Consider the following 26991-nt stretch of genomic DNA (forward strand, 5'->3'; position numbering starts at 1 on the left):
TATATAACATAGAAGATACAACATAGCTATATAACATAAAATATATTCAAACTAAATTAAGCTTGATTCGAACAGAAACACAAAATTAAATACTAAAAACATTTTGCTCTTTTTGCAATTTTCTACTAAATTTTAAAATACTCTAAAAACTCTGTCATCTGAATTGAGTAAACATGATATTAGTATACAATTCAGCAATTAGCATTTATAAGCTGAATCACAAATTAAATAAATTATTATAGAAATTCCTATAACAGGGTTATACTAAAAATTATTTCAAAATATAATTTATATATATATGACAGGCGTTCTTAACATTTAAAAATTAATTCTCTAATAAAAATTTGTACAAAAATAAAAATTTTCTATATCAAACAAATATTTTTGTTTTAAAATGCATATGGAGTTTAATAAATAATTTATGTCAAAATATGTTTTTCTAAATAATTTATATTTTGGTATCGAAATTGCGGTAATATTATTGTGTGTCACTTTATAATTTAGCTTACAAGTATTAATTTCTGCACTGTATTTAAATATACAGTATTTAGAACTCTGCTACTGTTTCAAAACAGATATATTGAAAATAAATATCATCATAATATTCATCTATAATATGTTCCAATTAGGAACATATTATAGATGAATAGTTATGAATTTAATTAATTATTAAATTAATTGTTATCAAAATTTACTCTTAACCTAAACTTGCCGTGATATACCCTGTTAAAACATAATACAGCTTGCAAGTTATAACTGCTGAATAAACTGTTGATACAGTATTATTTTAATTATGAAATCACAGTATATATATATATATATATTTTACATATATATAAATTTTAATTTATATATTTTATAGTTAAAGTAAATTTGTTCAAGTCTTAATTATTTCACTTTTCTTATGATTTTGTGGAACCAATATTTTAATATTTATGCTTGACAAAATTCAATAATTCATATTCTTGTAAACTAAATTATTTCCGCATTATGTTAACATTTTCCTGCAATTTCGATGTGAGAGCGTATAGAAGACGGTTAGTGAATCATTTTTTTTGGTTTTGCAAATTATATACTGAAAAAAAAATTATTGAGTTTTTATGAATTTTTTATTTTTTATAATTTATAACAACAACCATTATAATCACATTAAAAATGTGGACTTAAATTACATACTTTTACTTTTTGTTGATTTTTCATCAAAAATAACCTTGACTTTCAAAATGCAATAATAATGTATTAATACATAATTCAGCAAATCACACTTATGTAGCCGAATTGTGTTTTAACATCGTATTACTGCATTTTGGAATTCAAAAATTCATAAATATCAAAACACAGTGTTCATGATATATGTATGAAACGTATTATAGTTATTATATACATAAATATTTAATTAAGTTAAGGAAAATTAAGTTATCAATTGGGTTAAGTAAAACAGTATATAATCCAAGAGGATGACCCTTATATACATTATTTAAAATCAAAACAAAATGTCAAATTTGCTTTTATAATATTTATAGGATAGTGTTACAGATCGGTATGATATAAAATTAACGATATATTTCTATATAAAATTATAAAGTTGTCGTGCGGTCAAATATGGGCATATTTTATTAATTTATAATATAACATTTTTATATAACATTTTCATTATTATATATAACATATAACATAAATGTTATAAATAACATATATAACATTTTCATTAATATTTAAATATTTATGTTAATAATATTCAGATTTTAATAATATTTATATGCTTATTAAGATATACAATGTATCAATTACGTGATAGTTTATCATATTCGATATAATATACACAGATTTAATAATTAACATTCATATTTTTTCTTTAACAAACCTAGTTCGAAAATGCTTTCAAACTGTTTTGCTACACAATTTAGTTTTTGTAATTCATAAGTCGCCATATATCATTTATGCCGGCATATTACAGTAATTTGAAATCAAGGAAGGTAATGAATAAATACATAAGTCAGCAATTAATATTTATAAGCTGAATTATGTATAAAGGAATAAAGATATAAACGTATACATACATTGGAACAGCGACTTATAACAGAACGAAATATATATATACATTTTGCAATTTTATAATCAAAGTAATTTTGAATTTAAACTGCATTAAAGGGAGAGTATAACACTTTGATTAAACATACATATACATATACCAATAATGCGCATATAGATAAGTTAATGTTATATAATAATTTTGATACAAATATTGTTATAATTGAAATCATGAAGAAAAAAAAATTATTGAATCGTTTTGAAATTTTTATACAAAACTTGAGTTCCTTTTTTGTTTAAAGTTAAATCCCATATACAAAGAAATTCACAAACATGTAGATTTGTACAGATATAATTTAATATATATAAATTCACATATAGCCACAAACACACATTTATTAAAATATCTAAATAATAAAAAAAAATCGACAAAAATACTCTTAATGTAAAATTTCAATATAAAAATATTATTTTGATATACATTCATTTACATAGTTCCCGAAAAATGTACGTTGAAGACTTATAAGCTGAATGGTGTATTATTAACGTATTACTGCATTTTGGAAGTCAAGAAGTATATCGCAGTCATATACCACTATCTCTAACATCGGATCTGTAATAATACCGCATCGATACATAAATCAGCAATTGTAGCACTTATATAAGATGAATTTTCTTTTAAAACAGTTTATTATTTACGATTCCAAATTGAGATTGTCCCTATTACCCAATTCAGCAATTAGTATTTAACAACTTAATTGCATATGTAGTAATTCAATTTACTAGGATTTCTTTATATATCAGAGATTTCAGAGATTAATTCTCCAATACAGTTAGTATATATACATATTTGTGTGTATTACGTACAAACTATCATCGCATAATGTAATTTTTCATAAGTAAATTTATGTAATTTTTATTTAGCTTATAAATGTGAATTGCGTAATTGTGTAGTAATACCAGGATTTTTCGCAAAATATAATTTATTAATAAAGCTTTTTAATGAATGACTTAAGGATTTTTTTTATAGATACAAGAAATTATCGATGATCCCGACACGCTTTGAAAATTCTGAATTAAATCTTAAAAAAGTCTTTTTGCACAAATATTTTACTTTTGCAAATTTGTAGTTTTGAAAATTACAAAAAAAAATACAAAAAAAAAACTGATGTGGTCAGCACGTAACCGACCGCAATGTATATTGTCTAGATTAGTAAAAGTATTTCAGAAGAATACGAAAATGCGTTTTAAATACTTCTTTACAATTTTAAGGATACTAATAAACTTTTGGTTAAAATACCTAGAAAAACGTGCATTTGGCTCTTAGTAGGGTTCCATTTATGCCTCCGAATTATACGAAAAGTTCGTCAGTAACTTCTGGTAACAACCAGAGCTCAAATATTAAATTTCAAGAAATTTCATCAACTCGTCCCGTAGATATGACAAAAAATGTAAAATCGGGCCCCAGATCAGTTTCCGAGTCCTAACCTTTCCAAAAAAATTTACAGGCTCATTGTTTTAACACCTCGAATTTAAATATTAAATTTAAATAAAATCGATTGATTATTTCTATTTATATACGCAAAAATGTACATTTGGCCCATAGTTAACGTCCAGTTGTTGACGCCTGATTTCTTCCAAAAGTTAGGACGTTCCGCGTACCCTCGAATGAAGCTTATATATAAGAATTAAAGTAAATCTGTTGAATATTGCCTTCAAAATGATCAAAAATGTAAAACAAGGCCGCTAAAATGTCCAGTCCCCGGAGGCCTGATATATACCAAAAGTTGATCAATCCGTGCCATAGTCGATATTACATATAAAATTTCATCAAAATCGGTTCTGCCGAACTTGAGATTCATGTGTGAACACAAAGACCGACAGGTTGCTAAAAATAATCGACTCGATCTGCAAAATTTGTTGCCATCACATAACCTACCTTATTGTATACATCATTGAAGTTGTATGGCAGCTAACTGAACCAGTACCCCGATCATATCCAATTTGTATAGGGTTCTGGCACTTACTATAATAAATCATTTGTGAAAATTTGGTGAACTTAGCTCATTTAGTTTTTGAGTTATCGTTGTGACGGACAGACGGACAGACAAAGCTAAATCGACTCAATATTCGACGCTGATCAAAAACATACACGTAAGTCTATACCTAAGACCATTATTTCTTAGCGTTACAAACGGTAGGGCAAATTAAGTATACCCTTCGAACATACGTTCTTACATATGTTCGAATGGTATAAAAATCATAATCCTATTTAAAAGATATTTAAGAGATTACATTAACTAATTTTTAAAATTTCATATTTAATACCTTAGTGCAGGCCTGTCAAACACGCGTTCGCAAGTGGCCCGCGGTTCTGAATCCTGCCGTCCGTTACGATATTTGAAAATTATGAAATTTAATTTTTATGTTTTTGTTACAAATATTCATTTATCAGTAAGAATTTGTTGAAACCAAGGTCAAGGTTCTGCAGAAGTTTGTCACACATTTAAAAACCAAACTTATGCATATGAGAAAAGTACACAACCGTATGTAAATGTAGCCAGAATCGAATTTTTATGTTAGTTTGCTTCGAGAAGAAAGCGCATGTTCAATATACTGGGTGTCCCGTAACAAATTGAACAGAGTGTCTCGTACAAAGGTCGAAATTGACTTTAAGGACCTGTAACTCAGAACCTGTTGAGCTTCGAACATCGTCTCCACAAAAAAGTCTTCTCTACTCATGAGGACCTATACAATGGCATATAGCAGTGCACTTTGTTACGAGACACCCTGTATATTCGAACCAGTTTAATTTTCTTTTTGTAAACAGTAGACCTATGAGAAATCATGCACTAGCCCTATGCTCCTTCTAGGAGTGAATAAGGAAAAAAAAAAAAAAAAAAAAAAACAGTAGACCACTAAAGTTAATACAAAATTTTCCGAATATTCTAATCAGAATAAATTATTAGAAGCTGAATTTGAAAGAAGATTTATAGATTTTATTTAGAATTTTTTCGTTTCCTTGTTCTCTTGGTTTTGAAACAGTTAATGCAAATATACAATTGAAGTCCGAATGCTGTACGATTCTGTATTAAAACAAAAATTTAGAGAAGTAGAAATTACTAAATTTTATAATTATTTACCTATAAATCAGTTTCCCAATATTTTACTATTGGCTAAGCGTGTTTTAGCCATATTCGGAACCACATACTTGTGTGAACAATTGCTTTCGAAATAAAAAATTTATATTACTTTTTGTGTCGGTAATAAAAATCAAAATTTGTACATAATTTAGTAGTTTTTTTTATTGTGTAGCCCGAAGCCATGTGCAGAGAGCCTAAAATGGCCCGTGATTAAAAATGAGTTTGACATGCCTGCCTTAATGCATCAAAACGCAAAAAACAAATGGAAATGAAAAACACTAAAATAATAGTCGTAAAAACCGAAAATGCCAAGTTCTTATTTTTTATTTTTAAATCTTTAAATGGGTATAATCAGAAAGTATTTGAAAATATGCATCAATGCAGAGTCGATGCTAATGCTATATCGATGTGATGCGTTTACATTGCTGATGCAATATTATTTTGACATTTTTTTAACTTTCTAAATCATAAGTTTTTTGGCGTTTATTTTGGAAAGGTTTTATGTAAAAATATTAAAATAATTAACAACTGAAGTTTTGGAGATTTTGTGGAACTAATTAAGATTTAATGGAACATTTAAAAATATTAACACCGTACGTAAAGAAATAATTAGCTTCATTATAGTTATTGAATTAAAATAATAAATTATTTACTTCTCAGCTTCCATTTAAAAAACTTTGCATCAATACAAAACCGCAAAAAAAAATTGATACACAGCTGACTTAATATGATGCGCATACGATGCGTATTTTTGACAGTTTTGGACACCAAACTCTGAAGTATCAACGTACTCGTATTGATACATTTTCGTACATGATTTTTACATGATCCTATGATAGAAAAGTTTTGATTCATATTTTTTCCAAATTTAAAAAGAACAAAAATTAATTTAGTACATGTATTTACAAACCCCCACATTCTGATTGATTCTATATACATATGTATTATGTTCATATTATGTTTTTTTTATTTTATTGAAAGGTTTTATGTGCTAAATGGAATGTTAAAATGGCATTGGATAATTTTGTTTTTGCTTTATACATATATTCCACTTGGCTTTTTCCTTTTTTATACCCTGCACTTTTTGAAGGGTATATAAACTTTGGTATGGGGTTTGTAACTACTTGAAGGAGTCATCTGCGGTATGGACATATATATATTCCTGCTCAGCGTAAAAGTCTGCGTTGATTTAGATATGTCCACTTGTCCGTTCGTCCGGTCGCACGATTACTCAAGAAGAAATTACGCAATCGACACCAAACTTCCACAAGTTGTTTCTTTTGAACCAAGGACGAACCCTATTGTAATTGGACTAATTCGGACAACAGGTTCGGAAAGCTGCCTTACAACCCAAAGAGTTTATTTTAAATATTTCAAAAACTAATAAAGGTATAAATATGAAATTTTGAATACGTGTGTCCAATTACATTCTTCATATGCTCTAAAAATTTTAATGGCATGGCGGTACCGGTTCGGATGGCTGCCATAAAACTCCAAATGCAGATTTTTTATATTCGGAAAAATAATAAAGTCAGATTCATGAAACTTGGCAATCGTTTATCCAATTATAGAAATACTTCTGACGTTTTGGTGGAATTGCTTGACAGGTTCGAGTAGCTGTCATAGAAGTTTAAAAGCTCATTTTAAATATTTGGAAAAATAATTAAGTCAGATTCATATAACTTAGCAGTCGTGTGTTTAATTTTTGGTTAGACATGTCCGTGAAGATTCTATAGAATGGTTTCACAGGTTCGAGTAATTGCTATACAACAATGAAAGGTACAGGATTATACCGACTGAAACGTTTTTACTTGTTTAATAAAAATTTTAACAAAATTAAAAGGAGCTTTTAAATTAATTTATTTGAATGTGATTTTTTTTCCGAAATTTTTTCTTCAAAAGTATCCAAAAGAATACCTAAGTATATTGTATGTACTTATACGTAAAGTAAATATTGAGAAAGAAAAATTACTAAAAAATTTTTAATTTTATAAAATATGATTACGTCAGGACATTGAGAACTTTGATGTTTTATGAACTTGATGTCTTTCCTTCCAATTTTTTTAACTTAAGATTTTATTATTTTTCTGTTTTCTCTTTTGTTTCTTTATTTTATTTTGACGTTTGTATGTATGTATAACAGAAATTAAAATCTAGCGCAGATTTCAACGGAGCTAAATAAAAAAATCTGGTAAAAATCTGAAAATCGTAAAATTTTACACTAGATTGGAAAATAAAAAAAAAAAAATATGTTTTATGATTTTTTCCTGTTATTCTTAATAATATGTTTTTATTCTGTCAAACTCGATTTTATTTTTTGTAAGCACATGAACAAAGACAATAAGCTGCTGAATTTTTTTTTTTGTTTAGTTTTTACGTACCGTGAGATCGGAATTTTAGAATTTACCGCATTAATAAACAATTCAGCTTATAAGTGCGAATTGCTGATTTGTATTTTAATAAGATATTTCAATAACTCCGATATCAGGAATACTATTTTTTGTATGGATAACTTTTAAAGTTACTAATTCAATATTGCATACGACCATATTATAAATATAATTGAATTAATAACAACACTATTCAGTTCAGCAATCTACATTCTCAAAGCTGAATTTCAAATACAGCGGCGTATTGATTTTACATTTCAAAAGTTATCCATTATGATGTTGTCATAAACGAAATAGGAGGAAAGGAAAAAAATATTTATAGACAATTAAAGAAAAAAAAAATTTATAAATTATTTGAGAATATTGAAGTAAAACTAAAAATTTAATTTTAAATGAAAATTCACAATAAATTTTTTAGAGGAAAAAAAATTATTTAACAATATATTTAAATATCCATTTTTAATTCCATTTAATAAATTTAAATGGAAAAGTTAAGAAATTTTTTACACAGATAGGTTTTCTAATGAGAGAAAAAAAAAATAAATACCTAGACTTCAAAATTGTATAGTAGAGTACAGGACATTTATACACAATTCAACTTATTGAATTATATTTGGTGAATTGTGCATAAATACTTGAGTTTTAATGTAATTTTGAAGTCACGTAGATATTATATGCAATGAAGAATTCAGCAGAGAAGTTTCTTATATGAGATGAAAACAAAAATGGGTTCTAATTCTTATTTTTTTTCTTCTATTTTAAAAATTTATTAAAACCCTTATATGTGCTTATGCGAATAATTTTTGTTAAAGCTGCAATTTGAAAATTGCTGCCGGCAACAATATTGAAAAATTTATAACACATCATTAAAATTGAACTGCGGTAATACATGAAAAATCCATCTAGATATATGATATAATTTTGAAAGTATAATATTCCCCAAGCATATGTATTTAATGTCTCTTCAAAAATCTCTTAAAAGTCACCAAAAAAATTTTTGGTCTTATGACAAACAGATTATGTTTGTTCATCTATATATATATATATATATATAGCCATCCAAATTGCAGCAATATTTTAATACTATATTCAACAATTTAGTTTATATAACTTCTTCTCATAAGCAATGTATAATACGATTATACATTGAAATCTGAAATCAGAATATAATATAATACAATTGAGTAATTATAACACATATAGAAGTTGAATTGTGTGGAATAGTACAGTATGTATTATGACAACTTGGATATTATATGGGAAATTTAAATATAATTTCGAAATTTAAATAATATGCTGGTATAAAATTTGCCTAAATTACACAAGCACAACAATATTCATTTTTGACCAAATCTCCTATAAATATCAAACATATTGTCTCCAACAACAGCTCCAAATCAGAAATCGGAATGGCAACAATATCGTATCGATACACAATTCAGCTATTGACATTTATAAGGTAAATTCTGCATTAATATAGTATTATTACAATTCCGATATCAGCGATTTCGTCTTTATTATCATCTAAAACCTAAATTGCAGTATAATATTGTGTTAAATAATTTTAGCCGACATATGTGAAAGGGCTCTTTAATATTGATGAATTGATTATATTAATAAATAAATGTAGGAATAAAATTTAGATGTTTTTCGGTGAATTTTAGTATAGAAACGTGAAATTGAAAATTATGTACTGAAATTTATTATTGCACTCGAATTTGAATTTTACATAATCTTTTTCGTTTTTGTTTGACTTTTACTAAATTTTACCGAATGCATATACTAATGAAATAAGAGAGGTAAGGTACCGTGACTTCAAATTCAAAGTAATATCCTGTATTATGTTATATAGAAAATACAAGTTTTGTAAAATGAATTGTGTGTTATTTGGAAATTTCAAAAATTTTTATTTTATTGTAATGGCAATAAAAATTCAAATGAAAAATTCTTAACAGAAATTTATTTCTCCACATAATATGGAAAAATGTAAATAAAATATTTTTGGCAATATAAGTTTAACAATATTTAATAAAAAAACTTATATTTAACTTCCGTTTAACAATGTCGGCTATCTTAAGCGATTAGATACCAGCATACTTATAAACTTTCAATATTAACCTAAATTGCATTCCCTTCCTCTCCCCCTTCAAAACCGATCTGCTTGAAATTTAATTTTTCCATTCAGATTCTTAAATATTATATACGATACCCTTAAAATTAGCTCCGTACCCATATTGTTGATATCATCAACAATTTTATTTTAAAACTTTACCATTGTAATTTCATTTCTTTTGTTATTTTTTTTTTTTTTTTTGTATATTCATAATTTAAATATTTTAATTCTAAATGTAGTTATATAAGATTTAGGTGAAAAAAAAACAATATAATATAATTATTAAAATAATTTTAAATTAAAAAATTTAAATGTAGAAGAACAAATTATCAATAAAATATAAATTTTATTTTTTTTTTAATAAATTCTTTAAAATATATGAGAGACAGAGTAGAAACGCTATAAATATAAAAACTATTATAATATATTTGTATAAAAATTCTTTACATTTAAATTTTCTAATTAACTGTATAACTGTATTGCCATTACAACATACAATTTAAATTATAAAAGCTATATACTTCCCGAATTGTTTATAATAACACACACAGCAATGTACACCCTGATTTCAAAAATAAGCAGTACTCGTAATACTCTCTGACTACACAATTCAGCAGTTGAAATTCATAAACTGAATTGTATAATTAATACCGTATTACGGCAATTTTAAAATCAAGGATACTTACTACCCAAAAATTTTCGTATGCCATGAATTAGTATACTATATACATGATATATGAAAATTATTAATGGAATTTACTATTAAGAAAATAATAATTAAATATACATAACAATTAATTAACGCAACACAACAATTAGACACAAGACACAACAATTAAAATTTAGATTTAACAAAAAAGAATTAATTGTTTTTATATATTTTTGTTTTTTGCTAAAAGAAAATAAGAACAACAGCAAACCAACAAATACAACAACAACAACAAACAACGGTATCAACATTTAACAATATTATTGCAAACATAATTCAAAAAGCATTTAAAATAACAAAAAACGAAAGTCGCAAAAACAAAATACAATCAAAACAAAATATAACAAATAAGAATAACCTTGACTTCCAAAAGATAGTCAGTAGTACGGCATTAATTCAGCTTACTTGTGTGAATTGCTGAATTATGTAGTAATACGACACTACTGTATATTATGTTGACTTTTGGAAGTCAAGGTAACTATAGTTGCTAGACGACAACAAAAAAAGAAGAAAAGTGAAAATAAAAAATTAAAATTCAAATAGAAAACATAAGAAACAAAAAAAAAAAGAATTATGCACATAAATGCAAATTTAATGCCAAATTAACTCTCTGGTTCAGAAATACAATTTTATTTGCTGAATGAGTTAAATTGACTTTTACACTTGTATGTCATTTAGATTTTTGTTTTACTTTTCTTATATAGAAGGTTTCTGGTTTTTGTTTTATATTGGCAAATTATTTCCAAGACCCACTTACAAATACTTATCACTATCATTTACTTTATCATAAGTTTGCTTTTTCTTCTCATGAAAATCTTTAAGTCTGTTCTTTCTTTGTAATCTTTAAACCTTTTAGCTAAATATTTCTAAGACTAAGAAATCTTTTAGTCTTTTAGTCTTAGTTTTAGTATTCGTCACGTATACATGACGAATTTAGTTTATTAATTACATAAGCTGAATTTTGTATCAATGCCATATTACGGCAATTTTGAAATTAAGGTATTTTATATGAAAAATCAAATTCTATTTTTTTGTGTTACTTCTTGGAAATATATAAACAAGAATCTATAAATATAGCAAACTTATGCTAATCTAAATTTATTCAGTAATTGACATTAAATATTTTTTAATAAATCAAGTTTTTAGTAAGATTTACATTTAATAGGTGGGCACCTATATTTTGAGTAAATATCAAAATTCATTAATTCACTTATATTTACTGTATGCCATGTATTAATTCCGCATATTTTACCGTGACTTCGAAAAATTACGTTATACCATATTGATATACAATTCAACAATTATAAATTATAAGCGAAATATTATATTAATAATGTATTAATGAAAACCAGAAATCTTTTTACAAAATTTATTCAATTTTATTATATTATATTTTCTATTTAAATTTTCAAGTTTATATTATATATTCTATTTAAAACGATATACATGGTGATTCGTAAAGAGTGCAATATTTTATATCATTGAGATTTGACAACTAGTTCCAAACAACAATTTTACTTATTTTTGATCCTCTAAACAATATAATATTGTACTCTTTACTGGATCACTCTGTATATGAAAAAAACATATAAAATATTTTTATATAAATTGTTAAAAGGAAAGCAACAAATTATTTCTAAAATAAAAATAAAAAAAAAAAAAACTAAAGAAATGTTTACAAATTGAAATTAAACTTAAAATGTCATCCATTTTGTTAAAGCTATATAATTCTGTGAACTTCCAAAATTATAAAAAACTCCACGCTTTTCAAAGTGCGTTTATATAAATTTGAACTGAATTTTCCAATTCTGTTTATATGAATGAGAATTAGAAAATACAGTTATATTGTAGTGTACTGCATTTTGGAAATCAAAACTACAAAATTTGGCAATTATGTAGTACGCATAAACTGAATTGTACCGTTATATCGTGTTACTTTTCTTGTTTTGAAATCAAATTCTCTGATTTTCAACAACAATAGGGGTTTTAATTATTAAATGACATTTTAGGTTTTCAATTTAAATAAAGAAAACACTAAAAGTTATTAAAAAACAAAAAAAAAATTTTTATGTTCTCTGATTTCAAAAATTCCGCAATTATATACAGTATTTAATATACAATTCAGTTTATGAATTGTATATTTACTGAATTTTTAGCAATTTCGAAATCACAAGTTTGGTTCATTTAAACAAAAAAAAGTCTTTCATAATTTTATCATTGCATTTTTTATTCATTTTGTTTAAAACTGTTTTGTTTGAAATGTTTTGGATTTCATTTTTCATTTGTATATATTTATATATTTATATGTACATATATATGTATGTATATATTGAAATTTTACAAAAATATATTAGTTCGATAAAGTGATACCTTTTTTTATATAATAATAATATTATTAAAAATAATAAATATGTGTAATAAAAGTTTTATACATATATATCAAGAAATTAGGCACATTTTTATATATATATCACAATAAAGATATATATAAAGATATATTTTATTAATAACTGTATATCTTACCTATACAGGGTGATTCAGTAAAAAGTACAATATTATATATCATTGTTTAGGACATCAAAAATGAAAATATGTTTGTTTGAAGCTAATTGTCAAAACTCAACAGTTTCCGAAATACAGGGATTTTAACGAATTTTCACGAAATTTTTACTTGCCCAAACTTTTTTTCTTATGACTTCCCTTCCAAAAAAGACAGAGGCTTCAAATGAACAGTTTTTGAAAGCAGTAATTATAGGGCTTGAAAGAAATATAATATACATGAATTTGTATTTTATGTACTTTTGAAATACAAAGCATTCGAACTTTGGAAAAACACAAATTTTTTCCATTTCGTATTTTTTTTATTTTTTTCATCCCTACTATTTTGTGTGAAAGTTTCAGAAACTTTAAATTTTTGTGTTACAGAATTTTGGGCGCTTTCTTAAGCTTCAATTTAAGTCGCCAAACGTTAAAAAATTTTTTACCGTACGAGAGATATGACATAAAAACCATTTCTATTTCCGATTTTCATGTACCTTAACAAAATGTGTAAACTCAAAAAATTATGACTATTTTTCATTTTCATTGATATTAAGTCCCGTAATTATTAACTTTAATTAATTTTTTATCACAGTGGTCACCCTAAAAAGCCGTTATCATTTTTAGGAACCGGAATTGAGCATTTGTAGCAAAAAGCTGTAAAAACGAAAGATCATTGGGTAAAGGAAACTTTAAAATTTATGTATTTGAATAAAAACATTAAAATTAATTTTTTTTTTTTCAAAACAACAGTTTTGAAAAACCTGAACTGCTTTTAAGAATGATTTTACGCATTTGATTAAGGCCTTTGAAAACGGGACACAGAAATGGTTTTTCTGCTATATCTTCTGTATCATAAAAGATATTTTAGCAGTTAATGTCTTAAATTAAAGCTTAAACAGCTGGGAAAATTTCTGTAAAGAGGATTTTTGGATGTTCATGAGAAATTGTCGGGACAAGAAAAAGTAAAAAAATAAAAGATGAGTAAAATTGGAATTTTCCTAAAGTTCGAATGCTTGTATTTTCGAAAAACCATACAAAACCAAATAACCCACTGTTTTTTAATTAAAGCTCTTCTATAGCTCCTTCAAAAACTATTTGTTTGAAACTTCTTTCTTTTTTGGAACGGAAGTTATAAGCAAAAAAACTTTAGTATGTTAAAATTTCGGTAAATTTTCTTAAAATTCCCGTAGCTCGGAAACCGTTCGGATTAAACACTATGTTCTGAACAAAAATTTTACGTATTTTCGACCTGTAGTATATAGCTCCTAACTTGTCAGTAAATCACCCTGTATAGTAAACGAATAATATAATGTTATAAGAAAGAATGATACATAGAAAAAAAATCATCAGTAAGATATATACAATATTAGAATATTTCTTGGGTGATATATATATAATAAAAAAAAAATCATTTTGTATATCATTGTAAATTTAAATTGGAAATTCATATAGAAATTGTAAAAAAATTGTACATATATATATATATATATATATATATATATATATTTACATAAATTTTATATAATATATTTGGATTTTATATTCAGAAAAAATACTTTATTTTCTTATATGTATCATATATATATATATACATATGAATATCACTTCAAATAATACACGCTTTTATTCAAAAAATGCTATTCGCAACTAGTTATGTAATTACAATTCTTCTTTTTCTCTTCTTGTTTTTGTTTAAATGAAAAATAAAAGCTACTTTTATATAAAAAATATAAATATATATATATATATTTCTATATGTATGTAGTTGTGTACAATTATTTCAATATAAAATTTTTATATACAAATATATTTAAAAATAACGAAAAAATTAGATATAATAACTCCGACTTGTGAAAATGCAGTATTACGGTATTAATACACAATTCAGCTTGAAAGTGTAAATTGCTGAATTATGTATTAATACCATATTATTGCATTTTGGAAGTCAAGGATACAAAACAAGAAAAATAAAAGGAATGAAAAACTTCTAAAAACAAAAAAAAAGAAAATAGAAAAATCAAAAACTAAACAAACGCCAAAACAATAAAAAGAAGAAATAATAAAACAAAAATAAAATATAGGTATATATATAATTAAAATATATAGAAAGTATAAAGAAGCAAGAAAATAATTTTGTTTTTTTTTTTGAGAAAAGGAAAGCAGCTTACAGCTTGATCAGTGGAACTCTTGCTGTATGGAACCGGAATCAAACGTTCTTGTAACTCACCACCTATCACCTTCAATAGAAAAATGTAAAAAAAACATAATATTGGAAAAAATTCTATTTTGTATTTTTTTTTTGTGTATTATAATCTGTTATAATTTTATATATATATTTTTTGTTTTGTTTATCTTAATTTTAAAACTTGAGTAAAAAAAGCCTACACGAGCTGATTTCATTCTTTATTTATAGATATATATATAAATGCAATAAACACATAAACATATATATATATATATATATATATATATATATAATATATACGAAATAAAATATATAATATATAAATATATATACATATATATGTATATACGGACATGTATAAATACTATATATGTATATATGAATATATGATAGTACTATATATATATTTTATATATATATAGTACTATTATATGCATATATATAACATTTAAACGATGTTTCTAAAAAAATAATTTCGTAGTTCTTAAATATTATGTAATGTTTATATATATATATATATATATATATATATATATATATATATATATATATATATATATATATATAATTATACCTATATCAAATATTATACATATATCAAATATTTTGATTATATACATAATTAAAATATTTGATATATGTATTATAATAGTTTCAGCTTAAGAATGGGGATTGCTATATGCTTTAGTACGGAATATTAAGTGATATATACCGTGTGACTTCAATGTTATTACAATAAAGTATACGGGTAATGTATATATGGATTCAACAATTTTAATTCAAAAGCTGAATTGGTGCATTAATACCCCTGTGGTCGGAAATGTTGTGATACTGTAATAATGCAGAATTCAGCTTATAAATGCCAATTGCAGACTTGTGTATCGATACGGTACACAATTCTGTATCCATATTTTTAACAATTTTGATGTCAGGGTACCAGTATCATTCAAATTTTTGAAGTCAGGTATTATCCTATTTTATAGGAAATTCGCTAAAAATATTTCCAAAATGTATTTATATACATACTTTGACTCCCAAAATAATAATACACAGTAATACCGTATTAATATACATTTATAGGTTGAATTGTGTATCAATACCGTATTACTGAATTTCGGAAGTCAAGCAAATATATGGTTGTGAAAAAAAATTTGTTCAAAATTTATTTTGTTACTCTGACATCGTAATTGTAATAATACTGTATCAATACACAATTCAACAAATGGCGTTTATAAACTGAATTCTGCATTAATACAGCATTATTACATTTCCGGTTTCATGGTTAATAGCAATAATTATACGCTTACTTATTGTATATGACAATTTGAAATATACAAAAAAATTAGTATAAAAAATTCAGCTTAACTGCTGCATCGTACATTAGTACGGTATTACTTTAATTTTAGATTTATAGTGTTAAAACCTGAACTCATATTTCATAAACAAAATATTCAACCCTATCAGGCATTCCTCTCGTAGAATTCACGAATTACGAACTTACCGACGTAGACATTTGAATGATCACAAATTCCTTTCGTAGAGATTATGAATCATCAATGACAGTACCATTTTTCGGAGTGCCAAAATCAGTATTTTATTTCAACTGCATAATGTTTGCTTATGTTTTTTGGTTCAATCAGTAAACAATTTTCACACAAAAAAAAATTTTTTTAAAATATCCTTTTGTATGAAATTTTTACAGTTTTTTTATTAGTTTTTGATTATTTTTGAAAAGCTGAAAAAAAATTTTTTTTGGCAAACATGGTTTTAGCACATTCAAAACTTGAGAATTTAATACGACTACTCTCTTTTAATTGCTTGTCAAGTGAGATTATTTCTTTCGTAGACTTTCGAGAATTATATTTACTACGAACGGAATTGTAATTTATGATTACTCCATTACGAATATTCGGAGCAGAATTTTAGTAATTCGAAATTGATAATAAGCTATTCGTAATTTTCCGAATTTCCGACAGCTGCTTAAATCAAAATATTTATTTGGAATTATATATAGTATGCAGGAATATTTTGCAGAGTCAACAAATTTTGAAACTGAAATCGAATATTAAGGAAATTTGTACATAGTGGGAATTTCAAATTGGCAAATACATAAAATTAATGGGTTATAGAGATACATTTATAATGTTGTTGGCCTTATTATATATTGTATATTATTTTTTTTATTGAAAATTTAAAAAAATATTTTGAGTTAAAGTAAAGTAAAATTTGTCAAAAACCTGTAATTCCATAAAATGTAATAAAATAGTTTTTAAAATTCAGTTAAAAAAATTTTTATGTTCAAAGTAAGCTTTTAAAAACCGTATTACTGCAAATATGAAACTCAAAGATATTTGAAGGTCTTCAATTACAAAAATATTATACATATAAAATTTCAATTATATTGTTCTATTAAATATATGTATACACAATTTAGCACTTAAAACTGCTGCATTGTGTATTTAGTTGCGTAACTGAATTGATGATGTAAAACCTTCAGTGATATTATTTTATACTTTTTGATTCTTCGACCCATACAAACACACACGCACATAAATTCAAATGCCATTTTATATCACCATATATAAAGCTAAAAAAGTGAAAATAATTTTCATTTTAACATCATTTTACTGTGCTATTTTTATCTGCAAATGTATAATTTGTATACTTGTATATAAACTTTTTTAAATACAATAATATATTTATATTATTGTTCATTTTTAAATATCAAAAATTTATGAGATTTCTTTTTTTGATTTTGATAAGGTATGTGGTGAAATTTCTAACCAATTCATCGATTTTTAATTAATTATTACACCTCTCAGCAATAACTTCTCTGTAAGTGTTTACGCACGATTGCAATATTTACACTGAATAAGTGAGCATAAAACAGTGTAAAGGTGTAGAGAATATAAAAGTGTGAGAGAGAAATATAAGGGAGATAATTGATTAATAAGGTTAATCTAAAATATAAATTATTTTCAGTATCATATAACCTATTTTTAATTAAATTCAAATTAATTTGTAATTTTCTTCATTCAGCAATTTAGGTAGAGATATGACTTCTTTTTTTTTTTTGCTCTCTTCACATTAGTTACAGATTGAGTTTCAAATTTTGTCCAGAAAAGAATACCGAAATAAAAATTCTTAGTTATTTGAAATATAATTCTCTTATGCACACATCCGCCCGAAATTGAAATACAAAAAATATTAAAAATTATTTGAAAACAAAAACAAAAACCAAAAAAAGAAAGATGAAGCGAAGATAAATTCGAAAAAAATAAGCAATAAAAAACTGCACACTTTTAGCAACAATTTTTAAAATATTTCTATTTAAAAATTTTAATTAAAATTTTGCAGAAAAATATGCCCATGTCACTTTCATTTTTTGAATACCATCTGTTCTAATTCAAATCTTAGACAATCTACGCCAAACCGCAGCGAGGAATACTTTTATAGTATATCCTCCATATAAGTATGTACATAACTCAGATTAATCTAAAATTTTAGTTTTATATAGAATCTCGTTGAATATTATTTTTTTTTTTGTTATTTCAATTTTAGTTCTTCGAAAATTATTGTAATTCTAACTTAAAACTAATTGTAGAAAGATATCTTTAAACTATACTATACTTAAAACCTAATTTTATGATATTACACATTTATAATTATAAATTATGCACAATAAATATAAATATACGAATATACCTTAAAAAAAACTACTTGCATACATATTTACAAGAATTTGTACGTAAACATTAGAATTTATGATAAACTAAATATTTTTTTTTTTGTATTGTAAATTTTTAAATAAACTTTTGTAAATTGATGATTGCTTGAAATATATTTCATATCCATTATATTATGTATGTATATACTTACGGAAAATTCATCAATCACCATTTATTGTAAAATTTTTGTGTCTACTTACAATATGAATTATTTATCAAATATTATTCATAATAATCACATGAAGTCATCATCGTGTATAATTTATCTTATAAAACCGGATAATAAAAAAATTCGGTTAATAATGAATGATGATTAATGCGAGAAAAAATTTAACAATTTGGAAATCCTGATATATGTCATTTTAATAATTGCCTTTCTTATATATATTTATATATATATACCTTAACAATCATCTACACATACAAAATCTATGACTGCATTCAAAATCAGCACTTTTGCAGTTCAAAAACTGAATACTATACTATTACATACTATTTCAAGCTGGGAGTATATTAGTGAAATACTCAGATATATTGAATGACAGAATAAATTGCAAAGATTTAATTAATTTATTAAATATCGCAAATAAAATGTTACCAATTTTTTTAAGTATGTTATGGTTAACTCACAACAAATTCATTACACTGCGTATAATAATTGAAAAACCGATTTAAGATTTTTATATAACTCTATATATATAATATGTATAACAATATATATAACAGTATATAAATATTCTCTTTGCTTGATTTTTGAAAATGTCAACTATATATTTGCAATCAAGGAATTATTTCAATTAATATTGTTCAAATTATCTATATATCACTTATGTATATGCAATTAATTTTGGAAAATATGCAATAAAATCATCAATTGCAGTTTCTTCAAAGTACCTACATATTGATTGGAATTTATAATGTCTTTTCAATTAACTTAAATTATTAAAGAAAAAAAATAGCCAAAAACTGATTTTTATTAAGATTTATTACGTATCCACACTATATTTCATTTATATTGCAAAATTTCACCTATTAAATTTTAACAATATTACTACTATCATTAATAGTATGACTGTAAAATTTTAATAATACGAGTTTCAAATTTTAATGATACTAATGGCAAATATCAGCAAAACTATTGTTAAGTTATAACAATTCCATTGCGTCAAACTTTTGTTGAATACTCGTATATGAATGTCAAATTTTATAAATACTATAGTGGCAGAATTTAAATTCAATTGTGAAATGTTAAAAGCTTGAAAATTTTTAATTAATTATATTGAGAGTAAGGTTGAGTTCATGTTGGCAGATCTTATATAGATCCGATGATCTGAGAATCTATACATCTGTATAGATTCTTATCCATCTATACATCTGAAATGTATAGTTCTATTTGGAAAAACATTGCAAAAAAGTTAATAGTTTTTGTGTAAAAAAAATTTGAAAAATGTACTCATATGAAAATTTATGCTGTCAATAATCAGAAACGAACATAATCTAAAAAATTTAATTGAAAAGTTATAATTATATAGCGAAGATGGATGCAATTTTTAAAGGCATTATTTAGTTTCAAAAATTAATTGTCAGTAACTTATGCTTGCAAATGCTTTAAAAGTAAGGTTGTTTTTTTTTTCAGTTTTTTTAATTTTTTACTTTATATTAGCCAGAGCCAATGAAAAAAATAGAATTAAGATTTAAGATCTACACAGAGAAAAATTTTATCTAAATTAGATTTTTTTTATAAGCAGAACAGACACAAACTAAATCCGAAATCACGACAACCACACTTTATAGCTAATTTTCACATAGATGTATTTCCTACCCAATTCAAAACAGTTTTAGAAATATAATGTTTTCAAATTAGTTATAGTTATGTTTTGAGCCGTTTATCAAAACAAATTATCTAGTTAGAATAAAAGAAACATCTGAATATCAAAATTTTTGGATAAATTCTGTATCCAAACTCATAATATTTTTCGAAGAATTGAGAAATATTTATAGTACATTACAAATAAATTGTTTCTTATTGAGCAATTTTTTTAATTTAAATGCCGATAAACTTGTGTCCATCAAAATATTTTTTATTTAGCTACATTTTATTTGAAAAACAAAAAATGCTATTGCCAAAAGAGCTATTCATACACCTTTATTACAACATTCATATATCAAAATTGGATTGCCTACGAAATTACTGTAAATTTTATGCCTTTTAGTTTGATTTTATCCATAAATTAGTTTAGCTAGTTTGACTGTAAAAAGTTTAACTATATAGTAGAAATATAATCTTCAAAATGTTTTACAACTACTTTAGATATCCGTTTTTAGTGTGCCAACATGAAGTCAACTTAAATTGTTTAAGGCGGGCGTACAGCACTTGTAGATTGTTGATTTTTTTTTAAAATAAAAGCCCTTATACTATAGGCTTCATTGTAATATAATAAATATATGCTAAATGAAATCCCGACGATACATAATAGACCATATTTTTATAATTCCAGTAAATGAAATTTTTTCTTTTTACGTATATATATGTATATATACGTGTATATATATATATATATATATATATATATACAGATATATATATATATGTAGGTAATTTTTATTACAATTGTATTACAAATTAAAACAAAACAAAAAAAATTTTTTTATATTACTTTAATATTAAAATAAATTCATAATATTTATATTATATATATATATTATAGATAATATATATATATATATATATGTATACATATATATAAATATATATATGTATATATATATATATATATATGATTTGTATATATTGATAAATCATATATATATCATGTTTTTTTAAACTAACAATTAAATTATAATTTATTTTTTTTTTAATTTTTGTCTTTTTTTGTAAAATACATAATTTTTCAATAATAATAATTTTATAATTAAAGAATGATTTTTAAAAATGCATACAATAAATATATAATTGCATATATGTATATTCATATATACCTCAAAACAAAACAGCACATAATTTTCATGTAATTCATTAATAATAAACCACATTTATAACATATAAATTAAATTATTTTTAACTATGAAAAATATAATGAATTTATAATTGTATATGTATACATATATATATAAATACATATATATATATATATATATATATATATATATATAAATATATATATATATATATATATATATATATATATATATATATATATAAATATATATATATATATATAAATATATATCATTTATATATATATATATATATCACATATATATATATATATATATATGTATACATGTATATATATACAAATTAATAAGATATATGGATATATATATATTTTATCATATATATATATCTATAACCGACGGCAATAAAATAGCCTAAATTCCTATTTTACGGTCTGCCGGATTTTTTTTTGCAAATCATCGATTTTCATGACATCGTGTTTGTGACATTATCTGCACAAAACACTGAACAGTTCATTTTGCCATTGTATCACTGTTTTTCTGTTTGTTAACAACGGAAATCTTTATGACCACCATTTTGGTTCTTTTTTTATACTCAGTAATAAAACCAAAAAAGAAGTAAAAAAAACATAAACAAGAAAATAATATTAATAAATAAACACTTGATTATCTTTAGTTGATATTTTTTTTAATTACTTCCTCTTTGATTACTTTTTATCAATTATTTTCAATAATTACTTTTTTTGATTACTTTTTACTTTTCCTTTTATATCCTTTTTTTTAATTTAAAATTTTTTGTATGGTATACGAGTGCAGTACTAATTCACAATGCAAGTATTATAATTCACAAATGCAGCTATATAAATCGTATTGTACATATATATATATATATATAGTAATCATACAATTCAGCATATTATAATATTACTGATGCAATTTTTAGAAGTTACATATTATATACGTATTATGTAATGTGTTTGTTAGAATGTAATTGGAATATTTCTTAAATATACAAGACCTGCAAAAAGTTGGGAATATAATTTGCGTAAAAATTCAAAACTGAAATTTTTATTAAAGTTCAAACAAATTTCAAATTCGAAACTTATTTTGCTATATCTTATACTAACATCGAATTTTACTAAACTTACACATTGGATAAAAAAAAACAATGCCGATTTAAATTTTCAGATTACGAATTCAAAAATTTACAAAGTTTATTAATATAAAATTTTACTCAATATTACGGATATATTGATAATATATTCGAATAATATTCTCTGAAACTTTGCAATAAACGGTATTAATAAACATTTTAAGTTGTACTCATACTATACATACATATATTAATAATTAATTAATGTTAATATTTATATATAGTGTGAGAAATTCAAAACTACTACACAAATTGAAATCACGGATTGCTATAAAATTTTTCTTATATAATTGCTGAATAATATAAATAATAAGATTGCTGAATATTGTACACTGAATTATTAATCTTACTGAACATTGTATTTATAGTAATAATGCATAGTAATATGCATTAATATAGTAATAATTTTATTTGAATTTTAAAGGTTTTGGTTTGTTTAAAATTAATGTACTGATATCAAAAATCCCATTTGATAGTTAAACACTTTTATATGTATAATTTAACAATCTGTGCTTAGAAGTGGCATTGTATATAATAATATAGTATAATACTGCAATTCTGACCCCAAATTTTTATTGCTATTATCAGCCTGATCGTGTATCCAGCTTTTTGATTCACTTTTTATTCACTTTCAAATCACAATTCTCAGTATTTTCTAATGGATGTTTCAGTTTTAAAATAAGATTACTCATTTTTTTAAACCGGATTTTTGCAAATTATCAACTGAACGTCTCACTTTCAAAAACTCAATTTTGTATGCATGTTAGAAAACAACGAGATACGCATTACCAAATAATTTTTCACACTCGATAATAGCATTATACAAGTATACACTTTCTTCTTACTTTCGGAGTAAAATAGCAAGATAGACGATCAGGCCCAATATATAGTCAAACTCAAAATTGCTATAGTTGCTGAATTGTGCTCATTATATATATGTATTAACTAAAATAAACATGGGTTGACTAAAATTAATTTCGAAATTTCATATATCCTGATATCGAAATTGTAATACGAGTATTACCGTATCATTACACAATTTAGCAATTGGCAATTATAAGTTGAATTCTGCATTATTATACAGTATTCAGAGATACGGAAAACTATAATACTTTTCAATATTATCTACCCCCTATCGGTAATTGTATAATATGGATAATAGTATATTATTGCCGTTTTGAATGAAAAATCTTTAAAAGATTACATTCACACATTTAAATATATAAAATTCGGATTATTAAGATTATTGTAATTATTTCATTTTTATATTTGATAAAATTATATGTAGAATTAAATATATGAAAAAATAAACATCTATTGCATTTTCATTTAAATATTTTCGTATAAATGTAAAAAATGTATCAATTTTAAGTACTAAAAATTTAATATTTCTAAAATATTCTGAATATGTATATATTAAGTTTTGCCGATAATAAAATAATACCCTCTATTGATTCTTAATTAAAAAAAATTATAAATACTTTAAAATTTTACAAATCGTTAAAACAATATTATACAAACATTTTAATAAATTACTTTTAAATATTTTGTAAAATATATTTAAGTACCTTTATATTCTATTACATGTGGAAGTCCTTGACTTCCAAAATGCAGCACTATGATATTAATATTCAATTCAAAAATTCACACTTATCATCTGAATTTTGTATTAATACCGTATTACTGCACTTTAAAAGTCACGGAGTATAGAAAGTTTTAAAATTAATTAATCATCCTTATTAAGTGATTAAGTTGGTTGCCTTTAATAAATTTATATTATGAAATATTATACCTTAACATGGTAAATAAATAAAACTCATGGGTACACTTATTTCAAAATTGCAGTATTTAATTACGGTATTATTATGTACAATTTAATTCATGAGTTATATTCCTTGAATTTTGTAAAAATGCAGTATTAGAATGAGTTTTATACTAACATTTTATTCTTAAACATACTCTTATTTCAAATTTGTATAGTAATATTGTATAAATACACAATAAGCTAATTATGAATTTGGAAGTCACTGCTTATTTTAATAATAATATATATATTCAATAATTCACCCAAAAAAAAGTATTAAATTAAATTTTTAGAATTAAATTTTAGAATTAAAATTTTATAAATTATTAAGAAATAGTCAATTTTCACTGAAATTTTAGTATGTATTTACATTCAGATGTGCGTGATAACTACTGACTCTGACATAAAAATTGGTTAAGGCATAGTTTTTCGTTATAAAATAATGGGATTATAAAATTTTATTTATATAAAATTTATAACAAAAATTTTAATCTGACAAAATTTGTATAAAATTCAGCTTATAAATTCTAGTTGCTGAATTTTGAAGCAACGTAGGTAAAACACTTTAAGTGCAAATTTAATGTCAATTATTCAATAGTATTTTTCAGAAAAATAGAGTAAACAGTATTACAAAAAACCATGACCTCAGACCTCAGAATTACAGTAATACTGTATTGCTACAAAATTCAGCAATTAAAACTGATAAGCTGAATTTTGTATAAATGCCGTATTATTGCAATTTTGAAATCAAGGAATACCTAGAATATATATTATAAGTTTTTTAATATAATTTTGCTGTTTATTTGCAATTTCTTCTTGTACATTGAATGTGAATTTTAAAGTGTCTATTTAATAAAATGTTAAAACATCTCCAAAATTAACATTTAATGTTATAATTAGAATGGAAACATACATATATATATATATATATATATGTATTATGTTTATGTATATATATTATGTTTATATATATATATAAGCACATAAAAAAAATCTTATTTTTTCCCTTTGTTCCCTCCTAGGAGGAGCATAGGGCTAATGCATGCTAGGCACGTACACTTGCCTGTCGCAGTTTCTTTATATGAAATATTTAAGGTTATTGATATTTAATATTTATTTCTATTAGTTTTTTAATATCGATTATTATGAGTATATGAAAATTGTATACTATTTTTTCTCATTTTTTTATAAATATTGAATATTGAATATAATTTTATAGTGATAAAATTATATTTAATATCCGGGACCGGTCCCATAACCACTGCACCAATAGTCAGGTTACACATAAAAAATACAATATGTAATTTATTTTAGCACATGAATACTATTTTTAATTTTTGTAAAAAAAAAAAACTTATTATGAAAAAAATTGTATGTATCTCTGACTTCGAAATTGCATTAATAAAGTATTTGAATTGTAATTGCATAATAATGTTTCTATACCGTATTGCTGCATTTTTGAAGTCACGCTATCTAATTAAATAAAAGAAATCAAATTTTATAAAATAAATTTGTATATTGTTGTTAATTTTTTGTAGTAAAACACAGGAAACAAATATGAAAAACTGGGAAAAATATTGATGAAAAACTATGAATATAAATGTATGACTTGGGTTTTGTTATTTGTGCGTTAATTAATAATGAGTATAATTTATGCAAACTTATGCAAACACTTATGCAAACACGAAAATATTAACTTACCCTGACATTGGCAAGAGAGTAGTATTTAAGAAAATTTAGCACCGCTATTATGAATTCCACTTGTAGAATCCTATGCGAATGACAAACTAATCTACGATGTAGACTTTTGAATAATTACAAATTTCACTCGTAGAGTTTATGAATAAATAGTAATGGCAGCACCAGTTTTTTGAGTGCCAAAACTAGTATTTTATTTCAATTTTCAAAATGATTACTCATATTTTTTGTTGCACTATTTAAGTAAGCAACTTTGATACAAGAAAGTATTTTATTTTAAAAAAGCGGAATTTTGCAGTTCTTTTATAGTTTTGATAAGTTGGAAAATTTTTTTTTTAAAAAACAAAGATATGAATTCATTTCATTTCTTAAGTCGGTTATTTGACTTCGTAGTGAGTGATTGTGATCGTAAATTTAAAAAAACAGAAAAATTAACGAGACAATAAGTCTTAAACGAACACTTCATTTTTTATCCGATGCTGATGCAACAGCAAAAAAGCATAGTATTTCTTAAAAACAACAAGGAAAAGTTATATTG

At 23.9% G+C, this 26991-nt stretch overlaps 1 protein-coding gene across 2 annotated transcripts in view; it reads right to left on the bottom strand.

Moving 5' to 3' along the window:
- The window catches only part of LOC129606370 (plasma membrane calcium-transporting ATPase 3), a 198515-nt gene that overhangs the window by 9541 nt on the left and 161983 nt on the right, over positions 1-26991 (bottom strand). The window contains exon 19 of one of the 2 annotated variants that reach the window (XM_055516760.1): positions 15096-15164. The exons of the other annotated variant lie outside the window; for it this stretch is intronic. Coding sequence (XP_055372735.1) covers positions 15096-15164 — 69 coding nt within the window. The remainder of the gene's footprint in view (positions 1-15095; positions 15165-26991) is intronic. 2 annotated transcript variants of the gene reach the window in all.

This window comes from Condylostylus longicornis, unplaced genomic scaffold (assembly GCF_029603195.1).
Source record: "Condylostylus longicornis isolate FDR11 unplaced genomic scaffold, ASM2960319v2 ptg000003l, whole genome shotgun sequence".
In the NCBI taxonomy this organism is placed as follows: Eukaryota; Metazoa; Arthropoda; class Insecta; order Diptera; family Dolichopodidae; genus Condylostylus; species Condylostylus longicornis.